The 13,837-nt window shown below is 51.7% G+C and overlaps 1 protein-coding gene across 3 annotated transcripts in view; it reads left to right on the top strand.

Moving 5' to 3' along the window:
• galnt14 (UDP-N-acetyl-alpha-D-galactosamine:polypeptide N-acetylgalactosaminyltransferase 14 (GalNAc-T14)) overlaps positions 1–13,837 on the top strand; it is a 73,529-nt gene that overhangs the window by 39,818 nt on the left and 19,874 nt on the right. For 2 of the 3 annotated variants that reach the window (XM_059982692.1, XM_059982690.1), the window contains 3 exons: positions 7,263–7,330; positions 8,155–8,220; positions 9,006–9,127. In XM_059982692.1, coding sequence (XP_059838675.1) covers positions 7,263–7,330; positions 8,155–8,220; positions 9,006–9,127 — 256 coding nt within the window. The remainder of the gene's footprint in view (positions 1–7,262; positions 7,331–8,154; positions 8,221–9,005; positions 9,128–13,837) is intronic. The other variant, XM_059982691.1, reaches the window with a different exon arrangement.

Here is a 13,837-nt window from a genome sequence, read left to right as displayed (position 1 = left end):
GTGTGTGTACAGAGGGAGTGTGGGTGTGTGTACAGAGGGAGTGTGGGTGTGTGTACAGAGATTGTGGGTGTGTGTACAAAGAGTGTGGTGTGTGTACAGAGGGAGTGTGGGTGTGTGTACAAATAGTGTGGGTGTGTGTACAAAGAGTGTGGGTGTGTGTACAGAGGGAGTGTGGGTGTGTGTACAAAGAGTGTGGGTGTGTGTACAGAGGGAGTGTGGGTGTGTGTACAAAGAGTGTGGTGTGTGTACAGAGGGAGTGTGGTGTGTGTACAGAGGGAGTGTGGGTGTGTGTACAAAGAGTGTGGTGTGTGTACAGAGGGAGTGTGGGTGTGTGTACAGAGGGAGTGTGGGTGTGTGTACAAAGAGTGTGGGTGTGTGTACAAAGAGTGTGGGTGTGTGTACAGAGGGAGTGTGGGTGTGTGTACAAAGAGTGTGACGTTACGTGCAGGGTGTGAGACGTGTGTAGTGTGTGACGTTACTGTGTAGTGTGTGAGACGTGTAGTGTGACGTTACGTGCAGGGTGTGAGACGTGTGTAGTGTGTGTGACGTTACGTGCAGGGTGTGAGACGTGTGTAGTGTGTGTGACGTTACGTGCAGGGTGTGAGACGTGTGTAGTGTGTGACGTTACGTGCAGGGTGTGAGACGTGTGTAGTGTGTGACGTTACTGTGTAGTGTGTGAGACGTGTAGTGTGTGACGTTACGTGCAGGGTGTGAGACGTGTGTAGTGTGTGACGTTACTGTGTAGTGTGTGAGACGTGTAGTGTGTGACGTTACGTGCAGGGTGTGAGACGTGTGTAGTGTGTGACGTTACTGTGTAGTGTGTGAGACGTGTAGTGTGTGACATTACGTGCAGGGTGTGAGACGTGTGTAGATTGTGACGTTACTGTGTAGTGTGTGAGACGTGTAGTGTGTGACATTACGTGCAGGGTGTGAGACGTGTGTAGATTGTGACGTTACTGTGTAGTGTGTGAGACGTGTAGTGTGTGACATTACGTGCAGGGTGTGAGACAGTGTGTAGATTGTGTGGGACTTCATGTGTCAGGAGTGAGACGTGTGTAGTGTGTGACGTTACTGTGTAGTGTGTGTGATATTACGTGCAGGGTGTGAGACGTGTGTAGTGTGTGACGTTACTGTGTAGTGTGTGACATTACGTGCAGGGTGTGAGACGTGTGTAGTGTGTGAGACGTGTAGTGTGTGACATTACGTGCAGGGTGTGAGACAGTGTGTAGATTGTGTGGGACTTCATGTGTCAGGAGTGAGACAGTGCAGTGTGTCTGTGCATGCTCAGTGATTCAGGAAAAGTTTCTTCCCCTCTTTTTTCCTAAATGGACATTGAATCCATGAACACTACCTCACTTTTTAAATATATATTATTTCAATTTTTTCAGTGATTTTTAATCTACTGGATATACACGTACTGTAACAGATTTTTTCTCTGTATTGTGTGCTGCATTGAGGTGCTGCTGCTGTTCACCAATTTCACGACACATAAAGCTGATTCACATTCTGAGACATTTAGTGCCACATGTGAGGCAAGGTAGTGCGTCTTCTGGGGGGTGTGGACAGCACTGTTGATTTGGAAAGCAGGGTGCCTATGTAGCGGCTGGCCAGAGAAAATAAACAGAGCTGGAGCTGTGACCAGCCCATCCTGAACATGAGACAGCGACTCATAACTAACCCATGGAGTCTGGGCATGGCGCCCAACCAGGGAGCAAACTGCATGACTCAGACCCTGCACATGGTTATCACAGCTTCTCTTTTGTAAAATCAAAGCCACTACAATCAATTAATACATAAAATTATCAAATTGGTTATTTCCTGCATTCGTATCCAGTTACAAGTTGTGCAAATAGGATGAATGTTGTGTAAAAGGTCCTTACCACAGTCAGCAGTCTTGTCTTCTGTATACGTAAATGTAAACCAGACCAGTGGATCGCCCTCTGTGCAGCATCCCTTGCAACCCCCACTCCTCACGCACCTTGTTTGCAAATTCTTCTCATGACACGTCTGCCTGCTAAAACTTGAGCTTGTGCAGCCGTGCTCAGTAAAGAGCTGACAGGGCCCCTCAGAAAGAGGTTTGTGAATTGTGCCTTTGTTCTGATGTTGCCTTGTCACCTTAGATTAAGGCCAATGACAACGCAGTCTGGGCTGGCAGAGCCACTGCCTTCACAGCTCCACAGACCCAAGTTCAATCCTCAGCTTGCTGTCTGTGTGGAGTTTGCATGTTCTGCCTGGGACAGGGAGGGTGGGTTTCCCTGGGTTCTTTGGTTTCCTCCTACAACCCAGTGATGTGCAGGTCAATAGGTTAATTGGCCAATAAGATTGCCCCCAGTGTGTGGCTAAGGGGTAGAATCTGGGGGTATAAAATGAGAGTGGTGTGATTGGGTGGTTGATGGTCAGTATCGTGCTGATGGGCTGAAGGGCTTCTTTCTGTGCTGTCTCTGTCTCTGTACATCATTGTGCCCACACAGACAATGTTTTCACCTCACACTGGTCTAGCTCTCTCGCCAGTTTTGTAACTTGGTTTGCAGATCTGGCCTGTGGTGAGCTTTGTAAGCACCTTTGTAGTCAATACCTGGTGTTGTATTTTAACCAACATGGTCACCATTTCACGTTAGTAACTTGTGGTGAAATATACAAGTGTCTCAGCACGCACGGGTCAGAGTGAATGCCTGGGAAGGTAACCTTGTTCCTTCATGTACCAGTGTTCCAGCAGCTTCAACACGTTCCTCACCACGCAACCTCATTTTCAAACCTTCAGAAGACAGAGAGCATTCAGCCCATCAAGTCTTTGTCAGCCCATGGAAATAGCCATTACCACTGCTGATTTTCCCTGTAACTTCCCATGTTCCCATCAACACCCCCCACCCAGATTCTACCACTCACCCGTACTCCAGGGACAATGTTACAGTGGCTGATTAACGAGAAACCCCATGTCTTTGGGATGTGGGAGAACACCAGAGTGCCAACTCCAGGTGGACAGTGCCCTGGGTCAGGATCGAACTGGGGAAGTTGGGGCTGTGAGGCAGTGTCTTTATCTGCTGTGCCACCTTTTCCCGCCTGGTTTACCAAGAATCTTTATGTTTGCATCATAACAATCCACTGCACAATGAGAAGAGGTTTCCAGAGATTCGCAAACACAGATGCTTGAGCATCACACACAAACTCAGCAGGTTACGCGGCTGAGGGACATAAGCTGCTGACATTTTGAGCCAAGACCATCACTTCCCTCTGGTTCCTGACCTCCTTCCCTTGGTTCCATGGGTCGCTGTCCTCTCCTGTTAGATTCCTTATTCTTCAACCCCTTGCCCCCGTCACCTGTCGTCTCCCAGTGTATTACTTCATCCTACCCTCCATCCCGTCACCTGGTCCCACCTATCAGCTGCCAGTTTGTACTCCTCCCTCTCCCTCCCACTCCACCTTCCGCCCCCTTCCTTTCCAGTCCTGCTGAAAAGCTGGAAAACATCTGCCTGAAATATCGACCGTTCATTCCTCTCCATCGATGCTGCCCGACTTGCTGAGTTCCTTCAGCAATTTATGTCTGTTGTTTAAAGATTCACCCGGGGCGGGGGGGGGGGAGGGTGTTTAAAAAAAAATTGGCCTCATCTCTGTCTTGAATGGGTCAGCACCTGTGCCTGGGACCCATTCATTAACCCCTAGAACTGACCTCAAGAGGGAGCATCTGCACATCCACCAGGATCATGTGTGTTTCAAACGTCGTAGATCTCCAAAACTAGTAAATTGGTTTATCATTGTCTCCTGGACAGTGAAGCACCTTGTCTGGCCAGCCTTCCATACAGATCATCGCACCACATCATTGGGAGCAAGAACACAATGCAGACCAGAGTGTTACTTTTACGTAGAAAGTGCAGTGCAGACAAACATTAAGGAACAAGACTCTGGCCACATGGGTCGAGAGTCCATCTTATTGACTGTTCAAAAGTCTTATAAAAGTGTCTTACAAGTCTTACAAGCTGTCCTCAGGCCAGGTGGTATGTGCTTTCAGGCTTTTGTATTTCAATGGGGGGGTTGAAAGGGAGAATGTCTGGAGTGGGTGGGTCTTTCCTGAAGCAGTGAGAGGTGTAGACAGAGACCATGGGAAGCCGGCTGAGCTGTTTCCACAACTCTCTGTAGTTCCTTGCAATCACAAGCAGATCAGTTGCCATGATGCATCGAATAAATTATTATTGTTCTGTACCTATCAGTAGTTAATATGCATCGATAATAATCAGAGGGTTAACATGCTGAATTTCTTCAGCCTTAGCAGAACTTCTGCAGATTTGCATCATATTTAGAATGAAGCAATCTGCAGATTTGTATCCTGTTCTAATATGAAATAATCTATTGATTTGTGTCCAAGGGAAAAACAACCTGCAGATTTGTATCATATTCCAGAATGAAACAATCCATCAGCTATTCTACTTCGTTGTGGCACACATGTATTAGCCTCTCGTCAATCAAGCATCAAGGACACTCTGATCCCCCTGTATCATGGAGCTGCACTTCCTCTCACCTTTACACCAGAGGACATAGAACAAAACAGGAGCAGTCCCTTTGGCCCATCATGTCTGTGTTGACCATGGTGCCAAATTAGACTTAACCCCACATGGCCCATATCCTTCCATTCCTTGCGTGTTCATGTGTGTTCTAAATGCCACTATCATACCCCACTGAACATTATAAATCCTGATGGGGCAAAAACAGAAAGCTGGGTCAACTCGGGGGGTCAGGCAGCATCTGAAGCTGAATATCAATGTTTTGGATCGCGGCTGCATCATGCTGGAAACGTTGACGTACAACCTTTTACCTCCACAGATGCTGCTCGACCAGCGGTCTGTTTTTGTTTTAAACTCCAGCACCTGCTATCACTTCTGTCTTTCAAGCCCTAACAGGAATGAATGGGCCAGATATGGGAAGAATATTCTCGATGGTGGGGAAGTCTATAACCTGGGCTCACATTGTAAGGAATGAGCTGTTTAGGGCAGAGTGAGATATAGTTCTCTCAGTTAGAGGGATAAGGGATGTGGAGATTAAGCAAGAACTGGGAACTGAATTTGAGATAAGCCACAATCATGGTGAATGACAGAGAAAACTCCTGCTGCTATTTTCTATATTCCACAATTTAAGTTCCCACTAATCTTTGTGTCGTCAGCAGAATTAGAGGCTGTACCTTTATCCTAGTCATTTATATTAGTTATACCTGATTGGGAGATTCAGGCCTATCCCTGTGGCATGAGGCCTGTCCCATCTGGCCAATCCGGATGGTTCACTGTTAACGCCCACACTTTCTCCTCGGGCAGTCTCTGGGGATGGAGGATGCCTCTTCACTCCAGTTCAGTGGGTCTGGGTGGCTTGTTGGGTTGATGTGGCATTGACAGACTCTTACACAAATGGGGCAGGAGGCATTCTGATGGAGTTCACTGATTGGATCCTATTTATGGCCATCAGAGTTCACTGATTGGACCCTATATTTTAGACGGTGTCCATTGATTGGATCCTATTTATGGCCATCAGAGTTCACTGATTGGATCCTATATTTTAGACGGTGTCCATTGATTGGATCCTATTTATGGCCATCAGAGTTCACTGATTGGACCCCCTATCAGTCAGGGTTCACTCATAGAACAAAAATACAGCTGCAGATGCTGTGGATCAAAGAATACGAACACAACGCTGGAGGAACTCAGCAGGGCAGGCAGCATCTGTGAGAAAAGAGTAGCCAACGTTTTGGGCCGAGACCCTTCATCAGGAATGGGGGTGGGGGGAAGAGAGGACTGAAGCCCAATAATAGAGATAGGGGAGGGGTTAGGGCCTAGAGGCGCCTGGTGGAAAACCAATCAGAGGAAAGAGAAAGAGGGGAGGGGGGGATAAGCATGAAAGAACTGTAGAGATAAAGAAGCAGAAAGTTGAAAGGGGAGAGAAGCAGAGAGGGACCTGGGATAGGGGAAGGGGGAGGAAATTACCGGAAATTGGAGAATGGAATGTTCATACCACCAGGCTGGAGACTACCCAGACAGTATATGAGGTGTTGCTCCTCCAACTTGAGTTTGGCCTCATCATGGCAGTAGAGGAGGCCGTGTATGGACATATCTAGATGGGAATGAGAGGCAGAGTTGAAGTGGGTGGCAACCGGGAGATCCTGTCTATTCTGATGGACAGAGTGTAGGTGCTCGACAAAGCAGTCCCCCAATCTGTATCGGGTCTCGCCGAATGAGAGGAGGCTGCACCGGGAGCACCGGATGCAATAGACGACTCCAGCAGACTCGCAGGTGAAGTGTTGCCTCACCTGGAAGGACTGTCTGGGGCCCGGAATGGTGGTAAGGGGGGAGGTGTGGGGACAGGTGTAGCATTTGCGCTTGCAGGGATATTGCATCCGGTGCTCCCGGTGCAGCCTCCTCTACATCGGTGAGACCCAATGCAGATTGGGGGACCGCTTCATCGAGCACCTCCACTCCATCCTTTACAATAGACAGGATCTCCCGGTTGCCACCCACTTCAACTCTGTCTCTCATTCCCATCTAGATATGTCCATACACGGCCTCCTCTACTGCCATGATGAGGCCAAACTCAAGTTGGAGGAGCAACACCTCATATACCATCTGGGTAGCCTCCAGCCTGGTGGTATGAACATTGCATTCTCCAATTTCCAGTAATTCCCTCCCCCTCCCCCTATCCCAGGTCCCTCTCTGCCTCGCTCCCCTTTCAACTTTCTGCTTCTTGATCTCGACAGTTCCTTCATGCTTATCCCCCCCCCCCTTTCTCTTTCCTCTGATTGGTTTTCCATCTGGCGCCTCTAGGCCCTCCCCCCTCCCCTATCTCTATTACTGGGCTTTGGTCCTCTCTCCCCCCCACCCCCTATTCCTGATGAAGGGTCTCGGCCCAAAACGTTGGCTACTCTTTTCTCACGGATGCTGCCTGACCTGTTGAGTTCTTCCAGCGTCGTGTTAGTGTTCACTCATAGGATCCCCCATAATATGGTGTTCACTGATTGGATCCCCATAGCATAATGTTCACTGATTGGATCCCCCATAATGTCATGTTCACAGATTGGATCCCCATAGCATAATGTTCACTGATTGGATCCCCCATAATGTCATGTTCACAGATTGGATCCCCATAGCATAATGTTCACTGATTGGATCCCCCATAATGTCATGTTCACTGATGGATCCCTATTACACAGTGTTCACTGATTGGATAACAACAAGAAGTGCTGGTATTTTCTCTCTGATGAATGTGCCTCCGCTTTCTGTCTGTGACAGTGTGCTGAACCGGACTCCTGCATATCTCATCCAGGAGATCATTCTAGTCGATGACTTCAGTGAGGATGGTGAGTACGGACAGTGCCCCCTTCCCTGTCCATTCCAGTGAATACAGGACATCAGAATGTGCACAGAATTCAACCCCCCCACCCCTTTTCAGGGCACTCTCTACCCACTGCCACCAGCCTCCAGAGAGCCCATGGACACAATGTGCTAGGGACACCTGGGGACGAACATATCTTCAGGAGAGGGCAGGCAGTCAGGCACACGAAAACCCTCATCACAGAGGGGTTGTGTTCCTAGAAAACTGTCCCTAAATCAGAAACGTTTCTCCAAGATGTTTATCTCTCAAGTATTGCACCTGTGGGTGTCAGCTCAATAGGCAAAGGAATTGTGATAGTTATTTAGGCAGAAGAGAAAGGATTGCTATTTTAATTAACTTGATGTTTGATAAAGTATTGTTGTATAACTATCAAAGAAGTTTTGCCAGTTTACAAAATAAATTCCTTAAGTGACTTCCCACTGTGAACAGGTAATCTGCAATTGTTGTCTTTAGTAAACTGTTCAGTTCTCTATATATGTTTTGTGTTTATTTTTCACACTAATTCCCTAACAATTTGATCCACCCTGACCGCCCACTGGTCTCCCCTCAACCTCCCCCACTCTCCCCTCACCTCCCTCCCACTCTCCTCAGTGCCCCCACTGTCCTCACTCCCCACACACACATTCTCACTCTTTGATGCAGATTAACATCTAGATGTTCTGCATTTCCCTGCTGTGGCCTCCTGGGGCTACCACACACGACCATGTGAAAGCCCCAGGAGGGGGTGATGAGCAGTGACCTCTCATCCTGGAGCCCCTTCCTTCTGACTGCCTTCCGTTTGGCCCACAGAGGCGGACTGCCAGCTGCTGACCAGACTGCCCAAGGTGAAGTGTGTGAGGAACCAACGCCGGGAAGGTGAGTGGCTCCCGCAGGGAGCGGGTGAGGTTGTGGAACTGCAAACTCTGTTTGAAGATGAGTAAACCCACCTGTAGCCCATTTCCTGCAGTCAGGGACAGTCCTGGCCATCCCGTGCCCACTGAAGGAATCCCGAGGTGAGAACTCTCTCCCCAGGGTACTGAGGACTTTCCCACTGCTGTATCAGTGAAGGTCTCATCTATTTGGCCACAGAAGGCATTGCATGCTGGGCCCAGGAATGTGCCCTCACCTCCACTCACTCCTGTTCACTCATGCACCTGGATTAGACTGAAACAGGCCTTGTGTGCACAGGAAGATCCAAAACTAATGGAGCTGTTTTGCATCTCTCCGTGTTCCCCTGCCTATCAGGGGGTGGGGGGAGAGAAGTGGAAGGGGCAGGAAGGAGGGAGGGTAGAGAAATGCAGGAAGGAGAGGAGGGAGAGGTGGAAAGTGTACAAGGGAGGTCAGAGGGGTAAATGGTACTCTGTTGATGGGACAAAGTGGGGAGATGGTTGGGTGTAGAGAGGAGGATTAAGGGAGATAAGGTGGGAGCTGAGGGAAGACAGAGAGGAGAGAGGTGCGGATGTGGGAGAGAGTCGGGGTGATGAGGACGGAGAGGGCACAAGAGTGGATGATGGGAGGAGGGGTGCAGGGAGACAGGAGTAGAAGGGATGGGGGTGAGGGGAGGGGGTTCGGAAGGACCCTTTGGTGGAGTAGTTGAGGATCTGGGGGAGGTGGGCAGGATCACCAGGGTGGTCTCTGACAGCGCCCTCTCTTCCAACCAGGACTGATCCGGTCCCGGGTTCGTGGGGCGGATGCGGCTAAGGCAGAGGTGCTGACCTTTCTGGACAGTCACTGTGAGGTGAACAAGGACTGGCTGCTACCCCTCCTACAGAGAACCAAAGAGGTGAGGTATGAACCACACCCTCTCCAAACTTCAATGCCAATCCCCAATCCTAACTGTACCCCAACTCCCCCACAATAACCATCAACCCACACCAAACCCACCTTCCCGCAGAACTGTCACAGGGGTAAGTGGCCCTTATTACCCAGTGTATGGGAGGGGAGGGGGAGAGAGAGTATGGGGGGGTGGAAGGGAGAGGCATGCATTGAGAATGGGGAGAGACCTTTTCCTGCAGAGAGTACAAAGGGAGAGAGAGAGAGAGAGAGAGAGATCCCTGTCACCCAGTGAGCAGGGGAGAGAGAGGTTTGTTCATTCCAAAAGTACAGAGGGGAGAGGGATCCCATCCCCCAGACCAGGGGTCGGCAACATTTACCACTGAAAGAGCCAATATGGACCCATTTCCCACAGAAAAGAAAACGCTGGGAGCCACAAAACCCGTTTGACATTTAAAATGAAATAACACTGCATACAACGGTTTTTTTTGCCTTTATGCTATGCATAAACAAACTATAATGTGTTGCATTTATGAAATTGATGAACTCCTGCAGAGAAAACGAAATTACATTTCTGCATGCAACAAAAACATTTTCAACTCCGAAAAAAAGACGTTGGGTTGAAGGTTACTCCACAGTTAGCCTACCTTGGATCGAAGAATTAAAAGAATACGCGCACTGGCGGGTGTCAGGATTTGGCAGTGGTGATGTATATTAATAGCGATAAAAAACACGTTGTAGCGGTGTAGCGCTGCATGCAGTGCAAAAATAAAGACACTGCAGTCAAAGGTAACTTTATTCGAACTAAACAGCCTTGATTTAAAGCTTCCCTCAACCCGTCCCCGTGGGCGCGGATGCTCCAAAAGACATGTACTCACAAACCCCCGTAGGCTATCTCCCTTAGCCGGAACGGTGGCTAATTGTGAGCAGGTTCGGATGTGCCAGGAAATGCGGTCTCCACGATGTTTATAGATTGTCCAAGATGACCATAATCTTCAAATTTCGAATTACATTTCAAAAACTAACAAACTACGGGGAGCCGCAGCACAGAGATCAAAGAGCCGCATGCGGCTCCGGAGACGCGGGTTGCCGACCCTTGCCCCAGACGGTACAGAGGGAGATCCCATCCCCCAGACGGTACAAAGAGGGATCCCATCCCCCAGACGGTACAGATGGGAGAGGGATCCCATCCCCCAGACGGTAGAGAGGGGAGTGGGATCCCATCCCCCAGACGGTACAGAGGGAGATCCCATCACCTAGACGGTACAGAGGGAGAGGGATCCCATCCCCCAGACGGTACAGAGGGATCCCATCCCCCAGACGGTACAGAAGGAGATCCCATCACCTGGACGGTACAGAGGGAGATCCCATCACCCAGACGGTACAGAGGGATCCCATCACCCAGACGGTACAGAGGGAGAGCGATCCCATCCCCTAGACGGTACAGAGGGAGATCCCATCACCCAGACGGTACAGAGGGATCCCATCACCCAGACGATACAGAAGGAGATCCCATCACCCAGACGGTACAGACAGAGATCACATCCCCCAGACGATACAGAGGGAGATCCCATCACCCAGACGGTACAGAGGGATCCCATCCCCCAGACGGTACAGAAGGAGATCCCATCACCCAGACGGTACAGAGGGATCCCATCACCCAGACGGTACAGAGGGATCCCATCACCCAGACGGTACAGAGGGAGAGGGATCCCATCCCCTAGACGGTACAGAGGGAGATCCCATCACCCAGACGGTACAGAGGGATCCCATCACCCAGACGATACAGAGGGAGAGGGATCCCATCCCCCAGACGGTACAGAGGGAGAGGGATCCCATCCCCCAGACGGTACAGAAGGACTGGGATCCCATCACCCAGACGATACAGAGGGAGAGGGATCCCATCCCCCAGACGGTACAGACGGAGATCCCATCACCTGGACGGTACAGAGGGACTGGGATCCCATCACCCAGACGGTACAGAGAGAGATCCCATCACCCAGACGGTACAGAGGGAGATCCCATCACCCAGACGGTACAGAGGGATCCCATCCCCCAGACGGTACAGACAGAGATCACATCCCCCAGACGATACAGAGGGAGATCCCATCCCCCAGACGGTACAGAGGGATCCCATCACCCAGACGGTACAGAAGGAGATCCCATCACCCAGACGGTACAGAGGGAGAGGGATCCCATCCCCCAGACGGTACAGAGGAATCCCATCCCCCAGACGGTACAGAGGGATCCCATCCCCCAGACGGTACAGAAGGATCCCATCCCCCAGACGGTACAGACGGAGATCCCATCACCTGGACGGTACAGAGGGACTGGGATCCCATCACCCAGACGGTACAGAGGGAGAGGGATCCCATCCCCCAGACGGTACAGAGGGAGATCCCATCACCCAGACGGTACAGAGGGATCCCATCACCCAGACGACACAGAGGGAGAGGGATCCCATCCCCCAGTCGGTACAGAGGGATCCCATCACCCAGACGGTACAGAGGGAGAGGGATCCCATCCCCCAGACGGTACAGAAGGACTGGGATCCCATCACCCAGACGATACAGAGGGAGAGGGATCCCATCCCCCAGACGGTACAGACGGAGATCCCATCACCTGGACGGTACAGAGGGACTGGGATCCCATCACCCAGACGGTACAGAGAGAGATCCCATCACCCAGACGGTACAGAGGGAGATCCCATCACCCAGACGGTACAGAGGGATCCCATCACCCAGACGGTACAGAGGGATCCCATCCCCCAGACGGTACAGACAGAGATCACATCCCCCAGACGATACAGAGGGAGATCCCATCCCCCAGACGGTACAGAGGGATCCCATCACCCAGACGGTACAGAAGGAGATCCCATCACCCAGACGATACAGAGGGAGAGGGATCCCATCCCCCAGACGGTACAGAAGGACTGGGATCCCATCACCCAGACGATACAGAGGGAGAGGGATCCCATCCCCCAGACGGTACAGACGGAGATCCCATCACCTGGACGGTACAGAGGGACTGGGATCCCATCACCCAGACGGTACAGAGAGAGATCCCATCACCCAGACGGTACAGAGGGAGATCCCATCACCCAGATGGTACAGAGGGATCCCATCACCCAGACGGTACAGAGGGATCCCATCCCCCAGACGGTACAGACAGAGATCACATCCCCCAGACGATACAGAGGGAGATCCCATCCCCCAGACGGTACAGAGGGATCCCATCACCCAGACGGTACAGAAGGAGATCCCATCACCCAGACGGTACAGAGGGAGAGGGATCCCATCCCCCAGACGGTACAGAGGGATCCCATCCCCCAGACGGTACAGAGGGAGTTGCCATCCCCCAGACGGTACAGAGGGATCCCATCCCCCAGACGGTACAGAAGGATCCCATCACCCAGACGGTACAGAAGGAGATCCCATCACCCAGACGGTACAGAGGGAGATCCCATCCCCCAGACGGTACAGAGGGAGAGGGATCCCATCCCCCAGACGGTACAGAGGGAGAGGGATCCCATCACCCAGACGGTACAGAGGGATCCCATCCCCCAGACAGTACAGAGGGATCCCATCCCCCAGACGGTACAGAGGGATCCCATCCCCCAGACGGTACAGAGGGATCCCATCACCCAGACGGTACAGAGGGAGATCCCATCCCCCAGACGGTACAGAAGGATCCCATCCCCCAGACGGTACAGAGGGATGCCATCCCCCAGACGGTACAGAAGGATCCCATCCCCCAGACGGTACAGAGGGAGATCCCATCCCCCAGACGGTACAGAGGGAGATCCCATCCCCCAGACGGTACAGAGGGAGATCCCATCCCCCAGACGGTACAGAGAGGTTCCCATCCCCCAGACGGTACAGAGGGATCCCATCCCCCAGACGGTACAGAGGGATCCCATCCCCCAGACGGTACAGAGGGAGATCCCATCCCCCAGACGGTACCGAAGGATCCCATCCCCCAGACGGTACAGAGGGATGCCATCCCCCAGACGGTACAGAAGGATCCCATCCCCCAGACGGTACAGAGGGAGATCCCATCCCCCAGACGGTACAGAGAGGTTCCCATCCCCCAGACGGTACAGAGGGAGATCCCATCCCCCAGACGCTACAGAGGGAGATCCCATCCCCCAGACGCTACAGAGGGAGATCCCATCCCCCAGACGGTGCAGAGGGATCCCATCCCCCAGACGGTACAGAGGGATGCCATCCCCCAGACGGTACAGAGGGAGATCCCATCCCCCAGACGCTACAGAGGGAGATCCCATCACCCAGACGGTACGGAGGGATCCCATCACCCAGGCGGTACAGAGGGATCCCATCACCCAGACGGTACAGAGGGAGATCCCATCCCCCAGACGCTACAGAGGGAGATCCCATCCCCCAGACGGTACAGAGGAATCCCATCCCCCAGACGGTACAGAGGGATCCCATCCCCCAGACGGTACAGAGGGATCCCATCCCCCAGACGGTACAGAGTGAGATCCCATCACCCAGATGGTACAGAGGGAGAGGGATCCCATCACCCAGACGGTTAAGAGGGATCCCATAACCCAGACGCTATAGAGTGAGATCCCATCACCCAGACGGTACAGGTGTGGACACATCCCAAGTCCGAGGGTACAAGGTAAGGATAAATTCTCTCTCTCTTGTTTCAATCGGAAAAGTGGGAGCAGGAATTAGACACAGATATTGGCTCTCAT

The sequence above is a fragment of the Hypanus sabinus genome, chromosome 10 (genome assembly GCF_030144855.1).
Source record: "Hypanus sabinus isolate sHypSab1 chromosome 10, sHypSab1.hap1, whole genome shotgun sequence".
Lineage (NCBI taxonomy): Eukaryota > Metazoa > Chordata > Chondrichthyes > Myliobatiformes > Dasyatidae > Hypanus > Hypanus sabinus.
This window is presented reverse-complemented; position numbering and strand designations above follow the sequence as displayed.